This window comes from Amblyomma maculatum, chromosome 3 (genome assembly GCF_055883805.1).
Source record: "Amblyomma maculatum isolate TAMU_Amacu chromosome 3, ASM5588380v1, whole genome shotgun sequence".
NCBI lineage: Eukaryota > Metazoa > Arthropoda > Arachnida > Ixodida > Ixodidae > Amblyomma > Amblyomma maculatum.
In genome coordinates this window covers 160,250,905-160,269,224 of record NC_139346.1, presented here as the reverse complement: position 1 = coordinate 160,269,224, position 18,320 = coordinate 160,250,905, and the positions used below count along the sequence as shown (strand labels likewise).

The 18,320-nt window shown below is 49.4% G+C and overlaps 1 protein-coding gene across 1 annotated transcript in view; it reads left to right on the top strand.

Moving 5' to 3' along the window:
• tnc (tenectin) overlaps positions 1 to 18,320 on the top strand; it is a 104,639-nt gene that overhangs the window by 45,068 nt on the left and 41,251 nt on the right. The window contains exon 4 of the mRNA XM_084597050.1: positions 16,194 to 16,232. Within this exon, the coding sequence (XP_084453176.1) occupies positions 16,194 to 16,232 (39 nt within the window). The remainder of the gene's footprint in view (positions 1 to 16,193; positions 16,233 to 18,320) is intronic.

Here is an 18,320-nt window from a genome sequence, read left to right as displayed (position 1 = left end):
TGCTATATACGTTCACCCCTTGTGTCTAAAGCATGGAAAAGCTGAGGGGCAGTTTGCAATGGCTGTTCCACCGGCATGATAAGTAGCTGTCTTCCAGCTATCTTTATTGGCTTATGCGTTTTCTAGGTGTGTCACGTATTCGTTCAGTCTTGAGACAGAAACCTCAGACGCTCGGCGAGCCTGCCATGTCTATTCTGGATGCATGAACACTAAAAAAGAAAAAAAGGCATACGTCTTTTATATTGATGTGAGAGAAGCACAAGTCTCGAAACATCAGTCAGTACTTTAACGGCAGGAGTGCCGACATAAGCAGGTGCCTATATATCTTTAACCGGGGAGAGGATGTCTCTGATGAATATCCTTTGTTGGGGTATAAAGAAGCTTCGGTCACTGGCCATGTCAAAGAGCGTTAGTTGACGTTTTGGAGCCGGTAAGAGTTCCTAGTTCACGACGAAGAACCGGCTGTGAAAGAAGCGGTTTATGCAGCCTTAAACTAAGCGCGCAATTGCGCCTAGGCGGTTGAAAATATTATTTTGTTCTGCTGATCGTGTTCGGCGTCCATTGCATTTTTGTCATGCCGAAGTTTCTCTCTAATATGCCACTACCTGACCAGACGACATTCTGTGAAATTCTGGACTACCTTCTTCGATGGAGATATCATGAGCATAACCTGAGCATTATTACGTCTGGCAGTAACGCGATAATTAAAATTATACGGCAACCGAACGTGGAGGATTAAAAATCTGTTTGTCATGAAGAACAGGAATGCCCAGACGAGTACCCCTAGTGAAAAAGCCCTGTGAGTCACAATAACCTCATACAGATTTCTCATACTAAACTCATACTAAGCTCATATAAATCTAATATAATCTCATACAAATATCATTCAACGTATGAGTAATATATCAGATTGCATGAGGTTTGTATGAGTTTGGTATGCGTTTAGTACGGGAAATCTGTATGAGGTTATTATGACTCATATGGTTTTTTTCGCTAGGGGTAGAAGACAAGCCGGTTGCCCGAGAGAAAAAGAAAAAAAAAAAAAAGAATGATGGTGTGTGGCGCAGCAGAGCGCTATAGGGAAGCCTTAATTCAGAATTCAGGCCCAAGAACAAAAGGAAATTCTCTAACGAGCCGATGCTTGTAGCTGGTAAAACAGGATATAGCATCGTAAAGTGCAAGCGCAGTTAGCATATGCGCCAGGATTCGTGCCAGGGGATCCGACACTACAAGTGAAGAAGTGTACCGTTTTGCCGAAAGTGAGCAGGCTGTGCGGTCTGATTCTCTTAGGATATATCACAAAAAATTACTGCAGCCGCATTACTTTTGGCAGAGACGGTGCACGAAGTCATGTTTTTAATGCGTCACTTACAGTTTCTAAAATGCACGCAGCTCTACGTGAAAGAGAAGTGCCGAACAACTGCTCCCTTGCGCATTGAATATTGTTCCCGCCCGCGACAGACCAGTACGGTAGGCATCATAAATCTTCCCCGACATCACCAACGTGTTTCGAATGCGTTACAGGCGAACCCATCCAGCCAGCGCTTAGCACAACGGAAAGGGAGAAATAAACGTGAATTCAAGGAAAGAGGAGTACAGTGCTTACGTAACTGCCCGCCACCCATGTGTTTGCCAGCACTGGCCCGTCGTCTTTGTTTCGCGTAAACAGCGAAACTGCTCCAAGCGGCGGCTTTATGCCGACACCACTGTATTCAATAGCGCCGCCGGACGGTGGTGCGCAAGGAAGGCGAGACTCTCAATTAAAGCCGCGAATGCCAGTGAAAGTGTTGCGCGTCCTTTTCGGGCCAACGCCACTCGGAGCTAATGTGGAGAGCGCTGTTGCGTATACGCAAGTTCGTGCAGCAACACAGACTGCCCTTATCCTCCTTGCGGCATTTAGCCATTTGTCAAATTCTCGCGCGCTGCCGTGTATTTTGGAAGGCGCGCCGCCGCCGGGGTCGACCGAGAGAGGGCGCGGCGGGGCGGTGCTGTTTTAGGATTTCTTCTTTTTCCGTTCTGGGTGGCTAGTGTCCGAGTGTTGTGTGGTGGTTGTAACGTGCGGGTTGCGGGAAGGGGAGGGGGGGGGGGGGGGGGTCAGCTTTATAAACGCCTAGACGTATGAGTTTTGGCCGGAGAAAGTGAAAGCCAGAGGGCGCGTACGCCCCATGGTCGGCGCCCTAAGGCCGCGTCGAGCTTTCTCCATCAACTCACGCTGGGAGGTTACACAGGTAAGCCCGACTCCGGCAACAACAAACAACAGGAACAACAGGCGACGCAAGAAATGGCGTTCGAGTTCTCGTTAGGCGGCACGCCTTTCAGGAAACGGAGGGCAAGGGAGGACATAGAGAGGAAGCATCCAGGGACTTAGTTAGGGGGTGGTGTGGTGTAACGCCCGTTTGATAAATGGACCACTCGGCCACATCGTACAGCGCCGGCGATGAACGCGGATTTGAAACCAGGATGGGGAACAGCAAGTGTGTACCACTGCAGCAGAAGCGGCACCATTGCGCAAGGAGGACGTGAACGTCGGCACATAAGGAGCGTCTGGCTCGAGCGGTGCTGGAATTCCTGTCCGGCTTCGCCTGTCCAGAAATCGTGCGAGATTTACGCTGCCTTTTTTTGCGGGTAACAGTGAAAGTCAAGTGTTCGGCGTAACCGTCGGGTCAGTGCATGTTTTATTTAAATAACGAGCCAATTTGGTCCTCTGTAACCAAGACAAATCACCAGCTCGGATTATATGCACCCATGCAGAGATATGTAAAAGAAACACCTGTTGTGCAACTTTGCCACGACTACATTTGTATCAGTTAGTCTCTACTTCTCCATTGCAAGCCAGAAGACTTACACAACGTTCTGCCTTAACTCAGATTGTTTCTACGATACAATCTACGGGTGGTGGTGGAGAAAACATTTAATCTGCGGATGCTTACTTCACGCGACTTGCATTGTCAGACTCGAGTCACTGGGGAAAAAAAAAGTGACTCTTTGAATCAGGACAGAGGATTAAGAATGAACATAATTGTAGCCGCACGCCAGGCTTTACTCATAGCAGGAAAAGGTATGCTTGGTGTTTATTGCTTTCGAGGTTAATCTGGTCTCTCTATGAATATTCACGAAACAGACCCCGTTGCCCCAGCGCAGACGAGTTACCTAAGCCCTGTTTCTATAGACAGAGTTTCTATAGCACTGCTTCTATATACCTGTGCATTGCTTCTGTTGACAATCTTTCGTCTCACTGCTTTGTGAATTGCTTTTGTACTGACGCCTGAAATGGTGCACACTGGACCAATGTTTGGACACCAAATGTGCTAAAAGTTTATTGCCGACATCTATGAAATGTGCCCCGCACCTTACAGCTTCAAGCCATCAGCCTCCTTTCCCAGATCGGAAAGGAGGACCGCGCAGCCTACCGTTAGTGTATACGTCATGGCTCTCAAAAGCCAGCCCATAACCACTTCGCGCGCATGTCATAACAAAAGATGATGTCATCCGGCAAGGGTCTTACCTACCATTATAACGCAACGCGAAAAAGCCGATAAAGGTGCTCCAGAAGCTTCTTTCTTTTCCTCGGACTATTCAGGATGCAGTATGTAACGTACAGTGAATGCGTATACACGACGGCAATCCGGATGTGCCCGCCCATTCAGTCGAATCGAAGAAGACGAGACAGTCTGTGTACATATCATCGTGCCAAGCGTCCGTCACGTCTTGCGCTTTGACGAAGGAAACATAAACTAAAATAAAGATGAAATGGTTTGGGAAACCAAGAAGGAGAAAAAGAGAAAGAGAGAGGCGGAACAGGAGTCGAGGCTGCATGCAGCTCGCAGAGCGCATCGGCGGCGACTGCTTCTTCTCGGAAGGGCCCGTTAACGGAACGGGCCCCCATAGAACGCGTTGGAGCGCAATTTGTCCGATTGTCGCTGGAAGGGAGATGCTCGTGACAGCGCGTAAGCGCGCACAGAGCGCCCAACAATGGCGGAAGTGGCCACCGAAGCACGCTTTACCGCGTCTTCGCTGTTTGCAGCTTTCTTGTGCGTTTCGCCTCCTTGTATTTTTTTTTCTTTCCTTCTTTTCGGCGCAGGGGAAAAAATGCTACCAGCAGTGAGTGAAGGAAGGCATGAAAGTAGCGGTAACAGGATGCGGCTCCACCAGCGCGTGTAACACACAGAAAGAGAGAGAGAGCATCCTAGTAAGAGAGGCACGTCAAGCGAAGCCAGAAGCCTGTGGTTAGCCGACGGGGTCTCAAATTTGACATGAGCTTGTACCGCTGTACGTTTCCAGGTATATGAGAGGCGGAGACGGTGTACGCAGAAGGGGACAGGCTTCTGTGACAGCCCCTTGCCGCCGTGCGCCCTGTCAAGGTAGCTAGCTGCACGAGGCGGCCTTTTTATGAGGTTACTGGCGTTGATTCGGCGCATCGTTTGTCGTAATCGGAAAGAAACGGCATTCACTTTGTTCTCAATGGATTAATTGTGCCAGACAACGTAAGGTGCACTGGGAGGTGGTCGTTTATGATAAAAATGGATGGAATTAAACTGATGACACAGCTTAGTTCTGCGTACAAAAGGTTAGTCCGTAGGAAGATTAAATGCGGGTAATGTTCCTCTGAAATTAGTCTCCAAGGAAGCAGTGGCTCCCTTCAAAGGCACTGATTGTTGTGGAAAACCAATTAGTGCACAGACACTAACCCATCTAGCCCTTACAGTTCTTCCCGTTACATCGCAATAGGGAAAAAGGCCTGAATGTCCCAAACAAGACACAACAGTGCCACGCCTCCGTAAACTAAGGGAAAAAGAGCAATACATATTTATTTCATCCCTCGCATAAACCCTGATCCGTCTTAGAATTAGTTTTGCGACAGTATCTGACTTTGAAGAAGAAAAAACCAACTTTGGTTCACTGATTTCGTAGTCAAGTTCTGTTTAGTTAAGAAACTTTCATCTGCTTTTTGGCGCGCTGAGAGTCAAGCCATAAGCCTTTCCTTTACTCTGCCCTGCCCTTTAAAGCCCAGAAAAGCAAAGGTAGTGCTCAGAAATGGTTTGTGACGCCGGTTGCTAATGAATATTTTAAGGCAAAGTCCTTTATTGCCTTTACTGCTTTTTACTTTCCTATATAAATCAGTTTACATTTACACGTTCCGACCATTTCAGACAGAATCCGACAAAACCAGAACAGAAACTGGGGTACGGCGATGGCTTTCTGACCGGACGAGCTGCGTACGCTGTCGCGTAGAAGTGAAGGCACTGTTATTCCGCACTCGTATTCATTGTTCCTTGCGGTTAATATTACGCATTTCGAAGAGAACGGAAGTTTAACCCGTCTCATTTCAACACACAGCGGCTTCATCGGTACGGTCTTAGCCGGATAAGCCACCTCGTATCAAGCGTGTTTCTATAGGTATATTATAGCATCGGCCACAGAACAAAACTCCGTTCAATTTGCGTAGCGGTAACGTATGAACTCGGATAGCTCGCACGAGCCAAACCTAGAAGTGAATCACATCCCAGAAAACTAAGGAAATCGATCATCTCTCTCGCCCTCTGCGCCCGGCGACCACCGGCAGCAACCGTGTGAAAATCGCGCGGCTCTGGTGCAAAGTCGACGAACGGCCCAAAGCGGTTAACCGGCTGAGTCATCGATTCACCGTTCGCAGCCGCGCGCAGCGGCTGACATTTGACCGGCGACGCAGCGATCCTTCAAGGCGATTATTAACGTGGCGGTCACGCTCGTCTCGCGGCGGCGTCGCTGCTTCTCCCAAGGACCGAGGAAGTTTGCGCAAAAACACGCGGGCGATGAGCAAACGTTTGTTGAGAACTGAGCTCAGAGAGAAGTGGCTGAAGTGGGCTGGAGGTTGACACGGGATGAAGAACCGAGAGAAGGAACCGAGCCGGACAAGAAGAAAGGAACAATGCGCGGCTAGCTGACGTCACAGCGGGTCTGAGCCGGAACCTTCCTTCCCGGCTTGGAGCCTTAACGAGGTGGAAAGGGCGCTGCGTCGATGTCGTTTGTCGTCTTTCTTCGCCTGTTCACACATTCTTGTTCTTTAACGCGCTGCGAACAGGAAACATACAGTGACAACAAGAAGAGGGGAGCGGAGCAAAATGCGCTCTCGCAATTCTCTAGAGAACAAGGGATATCGAACGAAAACCGTAAATTGTAGAAATGAGAAGAAGCATTGCACGAAAGGAGGGAAAACGAGATGTGCAGCGGTATTCGAAATTCAAGTGAAAAAATGAAGAACAGGGCGGATGGAGGGAAAGGAGAGCGGAGGACAGAGTGAAAGGAAAATCAAAGAGCGCAAAGCCAATAAGAATTTAAAGACCACAGGGTGACTACCCTGAATTAGAGACGGAAAAAAAAAAAGGAAACTATGCGCTGATATATAGAACCGGACTCAGAATAATTATTCGGCAAGAAAACACAGGATGATCGTGAAAGAACTAGGGCATATATGCTCTAAACGTCAGCAAAGAAAGACAAACGTACAAGACATACAATGGTAATGGGATGGGCATCGCCACAAGGGAAGACAGTTTGTTCCAAAGTGAAACAAAGAGCCCCTAAACGATGCAGGAATGCACTTGAGCATGCATGTGCGTTGATGTAAGCGTAAAAGCATGCATATGAATCAAACGAAGCAATGACAAGTATGGCCATCACATTAACAGAGACGGTTGTCACAGGTTTCGCACGCGCAACAGTTGTGTACACTGACGCTGGCGAGTTGCACGCTATATATTCGTTGTCACACTGACGCTGTACGAGAAATTATAGTGTTGGTAGGTATAAGGAAGTAGGTAAACCACTTACAGGCTTTTCCACTTCGTTGACTATCCTGGTAGCACTGGCGCACGCCTATCAGTGCACGATACCTTGAGTCATTTTCCGGTCTCTGCGCGGCGTGGTCTTCTCGACGGACGTTCCTTCCGCTTGATCAAACTTGCGGAGCTTTCAAGCGACGCCTGGCTGAAAGGTGCTCGTTATTTCACGAATGGATTCAGTCGGAATGCAAACACAGGAAGAGCGATCGGGTAACAGCGTATCTTTTTAATGCCTTTTTCGTCTCGGTTCCCTGTCAACAACAAGAAAATACTGCCCTATAAGCTGCTTGCTCCATGAAATCTTGCTTTACTTTCATAACATTTGCTCCATGTCAGTGTAGTAGGCATACAGCAAATCACATATTGCGATATAGAGAAACAGCCATACATGTCTACGCTCTGATGCACCGCACTTCAAAGCTAGAAACAATTAAATTCAACACTGAGAGCTAACTCTATCTCTTTCAACTTTTCAACGAAAACAGCCAAGCTTTATGCCTTTTTAATACCTGCTCTCGTCGGGCGCACCCCAGATCTGCTTTACTGTGGCGCGGAGCCCGCATTGCATTATAGGTGAGTTGTCCGACCTTCGACGGCGACGCCAGAACAGGAAGGCGATCGACCGTAATAAGAAGGCTCCCCTGAGCGCAGCGCACATCAGCGCAATCAGCGCACGCCTCTTCTGCCATCTGACGGATGCCGACTGTAGCAGTGTCGACCCGCAATTAGGTGTCTGCTAAGCTTCGTAGGAGATCCACGAACACCGATGCCGAGACGGCTCGTTCGACCGGCGTGCCCCTGAACTTCCACACGTCACAGTGCGATCCTGTATACGTAGACATTCATTTCGTTCTTCCCCTCCCTCCACCAGCTTAAAAGCCTTCCTCCTTCCTCTGTGCACATCATTACTTGAATGCCACTTCCGTAAAGACAATAAGGAGAGGTACAGGATAAGGGTGCACAGATGCGCTGGGTGCGTCGATGCTGTCCCGCACGCAAACGTAGGCAGCGCCCACTGGACACGTGAGTCTCATCGTTTTACCTCGGCCGTTGACACCGAGTCGGCCGCTGTTGAGGACTGGGTGATGGTGACGGAGGCGGAGGGAGTGGAGCGGAAATGGTGATGGAAGAAGGAATCGCACATGGCGCGCACCGGATGAAAAAGGCAGCGCGAGAAAGGAGGGGAACCGAGTGAAGAGCAGCTATAGCCGAGCACGCATTCACAGCGAGGACGTCAAGACAATGGAGTGCGGCACTCGTTTAGGCGATGCTGGGAAGGGGGCTTTAGTCGGTGATACGTCTTAGAAAAAGGGGAATCGGGCACGAAGCGAAGTCGTTACGTACGCTCGCTGTGTGCGCTGCGATGAATTTAGAAGATTCATGAGGTATTTATAATCTTCGCCATTTTGATAAGTAGCTAGTTTCTTCACGGAAATGCTCGAAAGAGGTGAAGTAAGTAGAGTTCCCTTCAGAGACATCATTTATTTATTTCCGTTTACTAATATACTGGGACCACCCTGTTTCTGGAACTGGAACCGGATGTTCCTGTATACCTCTGCTCTGGCGAGTTCCGGGAATGCGGAACATATTAAGTTACGAGACGGAGTAATGATTCTTGACTGCAGTGACACTTCCGTATTGAGACGAGTGCTGCTGAACGAAACTGGGACAAGTATTCACGCAAGGATGATCTAGGAAACCAAGGCGACAGCTTCTGTAAAAGCAGATGCTAAAAGCGAGCTGTACGCCGTCATTTGGTGAAATATAACCGGATGAGCCCCGCAGTTACTGACTTCTATCCAGCCGAAAGAGGCGGCCAGGGCCACCGGGAGAACCAGGATTGTCTAACGGTGATAAGACCCGGATAGTTACGTGTGAATACTGTCACCTACCTGCGAATGTGTGCATCTGATCGAAGCTGGGACATCTTGGATCGTCCTTTTTGAACAAGATCGCTATCTCTTTTCTGCCAGCGCATGCGGAACCTCCTCGCTGTCTTTCTTCCATGATTTCAGTACTGGCGAGAAGACGAAGCTGAGAGATGTGCATCATGATTAGGCATAAGCGTTTTTTTTTACACTGCAGAACAGAGAGCTCCGGCCTCACCCATTTCATTTCGATTTGTAGTTTCTGACAAGCAATACGAAGCCCGTTGAGGTGCTCTTGCTGTGCAGCGGCGCGGTTCCAAGGCGTGTAAGCAATGATGCCTATTCTGTATGTTTCCTACCTAGTATAACTTGTCGAAACCACTTTCTTTCTTTCTTTCTTTCTTTCTTTCTTTCTTTCTTTCTTTCTTTCTTTCTTTCTTTCTTTCTTTCTTTCTTTCTTTCTTTCTTTCTTTCTTTCTTTCTTTCTTTCTTTCTTTCTTTCTTTCTTTCTTTCTTTCTTTCTTTCTTTCTTTCTTTCTTTCTTTCTTTCTTTCTTTCTTTCTTTCTTTCTTATAATCGGCGGTTCTTCGTTGTTCTCGCCCCCAGGGCCTCTCGCTTTGGCTCTGCCCACCATTCGGCTGGCGAAATCTCTGCCCCGCTTGAATGCCGAACCGTGCATGCGATCGCATCATGGCAGCCCAGCGATGAGCGCAGAGACGAATCTCGCCGATGCCCTGACCAGTGTCATTGCGCAGTCCGTTTCCAGTTCGCTCCTTTCAATCAACGAGCAGAAGCGCATCGAAAAAGAAACGCACCTCTCTCTCTCTTACCTTGCGTGAGCTGCTGTTCGTTGCTTCACCCGTCGGTTCGTGATCTGTGCAAACGACACTGCTGGGCGATGGTCGGTCATCTGCCTAGGCGATGACTTGAACGGTTCAAGGACCTCCGCGTAAGAAAGGAACAGAATAGACGAAACAGCGCCCCGAAAGTCGAGGTGAAGAAAGAGAGCCAAGAGCTGCTCCTGGGCGTCAGTGTGCGGGTGATGCAATCGAAAGTGAAGGAATGCGTCCAAAAGCCAATCGTCACAAAAGGCGGGGTGAAACGTTGCGTGAAGGAACGTTCCTGGCTCTCCGCCTCTTGCACGAACGCACACACGAAACGGCCATTTTCCTCGGACTCCGAGAGGAGTGGTCGCAGTGCCTTCGAGGCGGTGGTGCTGCTGTTGCCGAAGACAGCGGCTTTCAACGGGGCGCGAGAAGGACACGAGGAAGCGAGATGCCTTAGCGGCTCTCGCTTGGCCGCTTCCGCTTTTTGAGAGCAATAAAGAGGCCCTCAACAATAAAGGGCTTTAACCGCTGGGCAGATTTTTATTTCCTGTTTATCGCTAATATTTTTACTCGGTGTCAGGGCCGCGATCAGCGCGGAGGTTCAGTTCTGGCGGCGCTGTCGAACTTGGAACGTGCGAGTGAACGAGCGCGTTTATAACTATGCACGAGTAGTAAACAATGCCGACCAAAGAGGGGAGAGGATGTATTCAATACCGCACTCTATAGCTTGCTAACTTAAGCTAATATCCTGTAAAGCATGATTACGAAATGCAAGCTCCAGTACCAGATCGGACAGGCACACCTCGGAGACGTGCTACCGCGCTAGCGATTACGGGTGGGCTGCATTAAACATGTCTCAGACTATACAATACGCCCATTGTTCTACGCGTTTCTCTTGCTAAAGAGTTTTAGAAGTACACCTGCGTAGCCAATTCGCTAATATCAGTCACTCGAAATACATGATGAACACGAAGGGACGAGTACTGCTGCTTTCTAAAAGCCATCAAAGCTCAGATTGCTCTAAATGACGTCGTTTGTTTCTTTATTGACATCCTTGCTTGATGACAAGTTCAGTCTAACTGCCCTGATCGCTTGAAACACGGTTGCTCTGGGCAATAATTTTAAATGAACGACATGTTCCCTTAGTGCTGTGCTGTTTTACGCGGAACATGAGTTACGCCGCCTAGCGCCACGCATTTAAGCGAGCAAAGCTGAGCACATCGCTATTGTACTGGCCAAGCATTGGCGCCGAAATTGGCAGGTTGTAAATACGCCCAACAAACAGCCTCCAACGGTCGACTACCGCAGTGACTCTCAAGATCCTATCAGTCGGAAGTAGCATGTCACACGAATTGTTATGGGACTTATACGCGAGCACGAATTGCCTGCCTCGCAACCCCCATTTAAACCGTGGGCCGCAAGTTGTCGTGAGGTCGCGATTGCATCGGGCTAGTAATTCACAATGATCTCCCTGCAGAGTTAAGTTGGGGCATTTCTTGTTTTGTAGGTTGACCCACACTTTCTACTACCTCTGCCACTGTCTGACTGTCTCCGGGGAAGCAGGTCGAAGTTTCATCCTGATGGGTCCACCATGTCGTTATATATACGTCGCATCGTTCGGCGTGCAAGGTACATGCACTCGTAGGCTGCGCGCGGAAGCCGCTTAGTTCTTGGGCAAATAGGCGTTTGGCAAAGTACCCGCGCTTATCTTGGCTCGGATTTATGCTAGATCTCCGATATTTACGCCGAAAGATGCTTCCGATTGGCGAACTACACGATCGCTTCTTTGGAGTCCCAAATACCTCGACGTGCTCCATGACGCGGATTCCATTCTGCTCACGTTCAGCTTGTTCAAGAAACAAGAAGAAAGCCGAATGAAAGAAGGAGGGAGAGGGGGGTGAGGAAGGTGCGCTGGGATGCGCTGAGAAAAGTGGGCTTCTCTTTGTTTTCAATTAACCGCAGATTAGTTTCCCGCATATACTCTTCGCCAACAAAGTATAACTCTCACCGGTACCACCTCTCTATCTTCCCTTATTTTCTTCACATCCCCTCCATACATTTCCTTGCTCTTGCTTATCCTGCCTTTCCTTCTTACCACCCTCGGCTCTCCCTTCTCCGCGTGCGGTCTCAAAGTGCGCACTTGGCTCGACTTTGAGAGGAGCCAAAACAAAAACATCCGCGGACCAACGGCGGTCAGCCTACAGAAGAATCTCGCCGTGGAGACGCGCTCAGCATGCACAATGCATCGCGCGAGAGCGGCTATGTCGGGTCTGGGTCTATCGCGGCCGTTATCTCCGCGCGCATAATCTGAATGTGTTAACCGCCTTTGCGCAACCCGGCGCTGACCGCATCCTCCAAGCCGCGTATAGCCGCCGCCGCCTCGCGCGAATTGCGTGGTTTGCTGGCGGGACCCAGCAACGGCCGCCGCGCCGAAGATTTATATCACGGATGCGAAAAAGTGTTTCTCATGCGCGCATTCGTTCCTTATAGTGACTCACCGCATGTGCACACCTCATAAGGCGCAGCCGGAAGTCGGCCCGCCAGGCTGGAGGAGCGAAATTGAATCCGCTGCGCGTGAGTTGAGAAAGAAAAATCGGTTCACGGCATCGGGCCCGCCGGCAGGTTGCATAGTTCGGTCACGCACCTTCGTATAAATGAGTGAAGGGTTGCGCGAGTCTTACTAAGGTCAGGGTTCCCCTAAGGAGGCCCAAGTGAGATTGCAAAGCGTGGGGTACAGATTAAAGTTTTTCTTCGCGAATCCTAGCATCTGGGAGTATTATTCGAGGTGGCGTGAAGACGAGTTCCGCTCGTGCAACAGGAAACTAAGATTACTGTTACGCTGACTTCTCGCATTTCAATTGCATTATACTCTGTAACGCCGCAGTTTCTGCGTACGGCAATGCTAACCACTATTTGCGCTACTATCATAAAAATATAAGGATTTCATCAACTGAAAGATGCTTCGCGTTAACAGCGAAGAGTGTGAATTGAGGGCACTGCAACTCGTATTATGTTCCTAACAACAAATTGTGGCGTCTATACTGAATACAGGGCAAGCGGAGTATGTTACCAAAGCAGGCGACCTGGTGAAGCTAAGTGGTTACTCGCTTCTCATTCGCAGTTGAGCTCTTTCCGAGCTTGGTTCTAAACCTTATGTCGGTCGCACCTTAGAGAGCAACCCCAAACACCAACACACACAAGCACGCAAAAGCACGCAATCCGCGCACGACAGGCCGCAACGAAGCTCTTTGTCTCTCGCCTTAATTCCGCCATTGTTCTTTTTTTTTTCTATCTCTCCTCCACCACCCTCTTCTTTTCTCTCCCGGAAGCAGCAACGAGGGGCGCCCCAGAGCATCTCCGTGCGTGAGAGAGGGAGAGAGCGAACAGCGCCAGGTTATTACGGTCGCCCCGTAAACAGGCCGGGGCCGAGCGCTTTCTTCTTCTTCCGTCCTCGACAGTGACCTCCGAGAGCGAAGACAAGAAGAAGACCGAGAGCAACACTTCCCCCTTCCATCGCTGCTGCACTGCTATGCGGCAGGCGCCGAGTTACGCGAGGGGCAAGCACTAGGAGAGAGGAAGGGGAAGGCCGCTCGTGCGCGCGCGCGTGCTGCTGCTGCTGCTGCTTGGCGGCAAGAAGACATTGGTAGCGCACATTCCGGGCGCGTGTGGCCCCCGCCAGGACGCAGTGGACCAAAACGAGCAACCTGCCGCACCTCAGCGCCTTAGCCTTTCCCTCCTTCCTAGCCCCCTCTCTCTCTTCGCGCACTTAGCAAGCGCCGCGTAGTCGCTGCGAAAATTGCTGCTCGTGCAGCTCGAACGACCGCGTGCCTGAGCGCCACCAACCATGCGGGTGCAGGCTGTATGTACACAGTTTTCTTTGGGGAACGCTCGGAGGCAGGGCATCGCCACGTTCCGACACTGTATAAAAGCCGACCTGACACTTAGCCCGGACACGTCTCGGGAGCCCGTGTTTGTTTGTTTTTTCCCTTCTTTATTTACTCCTACTGCTCAAGAAGTGCCAGGAGTGTTCCGACGCTGGTGCCCCGCGCAGGCCAGTCTGACTAGTGGTATTTTTCGGAACTGCTGATGTTGCTTGTTGCAGTCAGAAAAACTTGCATCAGGCATGGGTCAACGGTGAATGCAATATGTGTGCAGGCGGCACATGTGCTGTTTGGTATACTAGCACGAGGCTATATGGCACGCGGCTGCCGCAGTTCCCGACCCGACATGCCGACATGCCAAAACTAAATATTACCTCGTGGCCTTATATGAATAAATAGGAAACGACCATACAACGCAGGTTTGCTTTGCACATTATTTTCGCATACCACATTTAAAATCAAGGAGACGCATGGGAATAACTGCTGGTCGTACTTTTTTGCGAGACGAAAATCCCCCCCCCCCCCCCCCCACCTCCTTTCTTGTTGCTCTCATGAATCTTCCATTAAGGAATAGAGCGCTGGCAAAAGCGCTTGGTAAATATAAATGCTCTCGTCCTGGATAACTGAGTAGTCAGTACTTCCAACGTTCCGCCTAAGTTTTTGTGCCGACCAAATCACAGCGGTGCGTTGTTACGTTCTTCTTAGCGCACATCCGAATTATGGCCGCTCTGTAATAGCCCTATTGGGATCTGTCCGAGCACAAGAGTGATTGCAGTCGTGCGATACGACGCAGAGTTCCGAGGAGGGACAAATGGTGCGACATCGTCAAAGGGCAAGCAGGGTGCAGGTTTGTGTTTTCTCTATGTCCGGTGCAATCTCGATCCATGCCAGCTTCAGAAGAAAATTGCCTGCCATGTAACAAGTTTGTCGGTGCTCTGTAAAGAGCCAGATGAATAAGTTCTTGAAGACGACGAGGCACAGAAGGGCAGAACGACGAAGTTCACTGCTGGGCATTCATAGTGTGCCCTCCTTCATACCACGCCCAGTTGCTGTGTTCCTAATGCGAGAAATCGGGAGCAAACTTCTTGCATTGCGAATAACCGTCGCCGCCACAAGGGCTTTGCACAACACTGCGCTTTGAGACACACGTGCATCACCACTGGTGACAAAAGTAGAACCGAGCAGCGACGCTGGGCACGCGCACACAGCAGCTGCAGGTCTGCGCCAGAGACGAGATGGGAAGGGTTCAACAACCCGGGCAAGTCTGGGGCTGTTCAGCCGACAACGTCGGCGGGGCACTTTACCGCCAAGATGCCGCTCGCCACGTCTCGCGGAACAGAGCCGCCGCTGCCGCCGCCACCGCTGCCACCAAGATCTATCAGAGTCCACTGTTCACGAGCAGGGATTTTTCACAAGGGAGCAATTTTCCCCTCAGCAGCCTGTCAGCCAGAGGAGCACTCGGAGCGCTGGGAGGCTCTCCGCGCGTCTCCTCCGCCGTCTCCACCTCCTCCCATCTCCCTCTATCCCCTCCTCCTAGAACAGCCCCGCCGTCTGCTGGGGCCGCTTTATTTTCCGTTGTTCAGTCAAACAACGGCCGGACGGGCGGCTTCGATGGGGAGGTTGTTGTATATTGTGTGCACACGCGTGCTCACACACTGCGTCCCTCCTCCCCCTTCCGATAATGAGCCTTATTTAGAAGATCAAACGATAAGAGTGGAAGGGCGCTTGGCGTGTGAAGTTTCGCGGCGTCGCCTCGTGGCTCCTTGACTTTCTTTCTTGCTTTCGTATAGTTTTGTTAGTTTTGTCTGGTAGCTCGGTGGCCATTTTACTGAGCGCTTTCAGGCTTTCAAGCCTGCCCGCCTGCCAGCACGTCTGCACACGATTCATATAAAAGGCGTGCTGAAGGAATGTCTGTAGGCTTAGAGGAGACCCGCGCGCAAGGCTACTCAGTCGACCCGATCCGTGCCGAGACGAAGCACTCTGAGCCGGCATTTGAAGGGAAGCTCCAAACGTGGATATTTCTTTGCTTACGTCGTCAAACAGGCTAACGCACTTCTTAGGACGAAAAAAATTGGACTGGATGGTTTGTGGACGAGCACCGTGAATTGCTGATTTGCATACCGAAAAATTGTGAAGGTGTTTCAGCCAGTGTGCACGTCCAGGATAGAGCTAGCCGCCTTGAATAACGTCTTTTCGGTCATGATTACCAGGAGCTCTTTTTAAATCGAATCTGCAGTATTAAACCCCAGTACGTACGAAAGGTTTCATGAGTTCGTGCAATTGAATTTCATCAGATATAAGCTCAGGAACCAAAGTCGCAGTGCAGCTCTAGAGACGGCTTTCTTGCCTGCGAGCTGACATGCTGACGAGAGGCGAGTCATTCTTTCAGTGATTAAGTTACTTGTAATGATTGATCAGAAGTAATGAAGAATTTTGTGGGCTCTCGCTGACATTGATAGAAGTGCGTGCATGCGTGAGTGAGTGAGTGAGTGAGTGAGTGAGTGAGTGAGTGAGTGAGTGAGTGAGTGAGTGAGTGAGTGAGTGAGTGAGTGAGTGAGTGAGTGAGTGAGTGAGTGAGTGAGTGAGTGAGTGAGTGAGTGAGTGAGTGAGTGAGTGAGTGAGTGAGTGAGTGAGTGAGAGGACGCACTGAATTTCACCTAAGAATTTACGGAACAGCGTTCTGCGCAAGCGGCACTTTCGAGCTGTATTTTTTTTTTTTAATTTCTCGGGAGTGGAAAGCGATGTTTTCAAAAAGGATGCTTACCAGAGTGTTTTTTTTTTCTTCTTTTTTTCCAGCACCACTTTCATCAGAAGTCCGGTCTCCGCGGGATAGGGGTAAGTGAAGACCTTCATACCCATGCCTGATACCCAGAAAAGACGTGCGAGTATCCTCTAGAAATCGAGACAAACAAAAGCTAACAATATATCGCTGCCGGCGGTTTCCATCATCGGCGCACCGGTAGCTGCGAAATATGTGCACTCTACTAGAAGTACGAGTCGGAGGCGGCGTGTACGTATTGAGGAACTTGAGCTTAGCTGTTGGGAGCGTGAAGACACTCGTGACTGTGCGCTGCTCTTCTACAGCTTTCTCCTCTCTTAAAGGCCTTCTTCTCGAGGAACGCAACCCGATTCGTGCTATCACCTTCGCACAAACGTGCTCGCGTCGTTGGTAATGCTTGAATTACTGTAAGCCAGGACAAGGCAGCAGTAAACTGGCGGATATCGGCTGTCGCACGTAACCGGATAGACGGAGGCAATAATGCCGAGCTTTTCTTGAGAAAGCGAAATCCGCCGGCTTTACAAAGAAGCTTGTTCTTTTTTGTTGTTGTTGTTTGTGTGTGCCTGCGTGTGAGTGCGTGTCGTGCAGACGTCTCGTAAAGTGGGCACATAGAACTCACTACTAGTACTAGGCATCATGGAAAATTTTGCGGGAATGTCTTTTTTTTTTTAACAGCGTTTTATTATCTATACGTTTATATATTATCTGGATACAGCAGTTTCAAAATTTCTGTTTCGAGTTGAAGCTCTTTTTAGATTTTTTTATCTCAGTGAAGAAGAAGAATGTCAGGCAGTATATAGTAAATTAGCAGTGGTCAACCTTAAAAGGAATAATCAGCCACTAAAATTGATTTAAAAGTTTCAGGTGAGCGTTCAGTGTTGTGAGCTAAAAACAGCGCTAAGCCAGAAAGGGTAAAAAAGTGCAGCACTTTAAAGCTACGTCATTAAGGCAGCAGTGTCTGGAAAACTGATGCCGCATATTAAGTGGCAAATCAAGTAGCGAATGAAGATTTACCACACTCGCAGCTCCTCGTCGTCGTTACCTTTTGATCAATTGCATTCGCCAGGCTGAGCTTCGCTCGAAGTGTTTGCAGGAGTCAAACAAACATATTGAGGTTTACCGCTTGAAAATTAGTACCCCCCTGCAGTTAACTGAACGAAATGTGAAAAACATTTGCTACAAAAGGTTTGAGCTGAAACACAACTGGCCATGAAGTGAAAGTTGGTTAGTATTCTTCGAGAAGTAGTACAGTTTAAGCCAAGAAAGAGACGTTTTCGTACGCTTTTTTAGTAGGAATTGAAGTTTATGCGCTTCCTATTTAATTTACGTAAGGTTCGTAGCGAAACAAGTTAAAACAAAATGTGTAATTTTCTATTGACTTGAGCGCGTATGTTAAAACGACTGAGCCAGAAGTTGTTTGTCGCGACAAAAAAACAAAAAACAAATACGAAATGCCTTTAGAAGGTAACAAGGCCTCCAGATAAACCAACAAGAAGATTCACAAACAACTGGCAAGGTCCCCTCGTTATTAATTCAAGCAATGCTGACCCTTCCTTCTTCGATGCTATTTGGCAAGTCTTCGGCTACCAGGAGCCAGCGCTTTATAGGATAAGCAACGCACGTATGACTTTTAAACATGGTGGCAGCAGCTGCGACTTGTCGAACATGCGACGACAGGTGTGCGGCCCCCCAAACAATGCCCCAATAGCGTCGTCCGGCCGGTGGCGTCGGCGCCGCGCTGCTTGATCGGTCACTATCGCGGCCGGCTGCTGCGCGTGTATAATTAATTTTGCTGACCATTGTTCCCCGCTTGACAGGTCTTTGAAGCCTCTGAAAACCTCTTACTGGCGGTCGCGAGTTTAGGGACAGTGCGAGGAAAAATAGAAGAAGCGACGACGTCGTTGGCTCATTCGTTTCAGGCGACGTGAACGGCGAAGGACGAAGATTCACTCAATTGACGCTAAGCTCCGACGCGAGTGTATAGACTCGTAAACTTTCGGATAAGCGTCAGAGGCGTGACTCAAGCGATCGTCTCGGCTCTGTTAGAAACGGCAAGAAAAGTAACACAGAGAAGCCACTGAGTGGGCACTGATAAGCTTCCCATGAAAGCATAAGGAAAGGCGCCTGTAAAATGTTTACCGCAA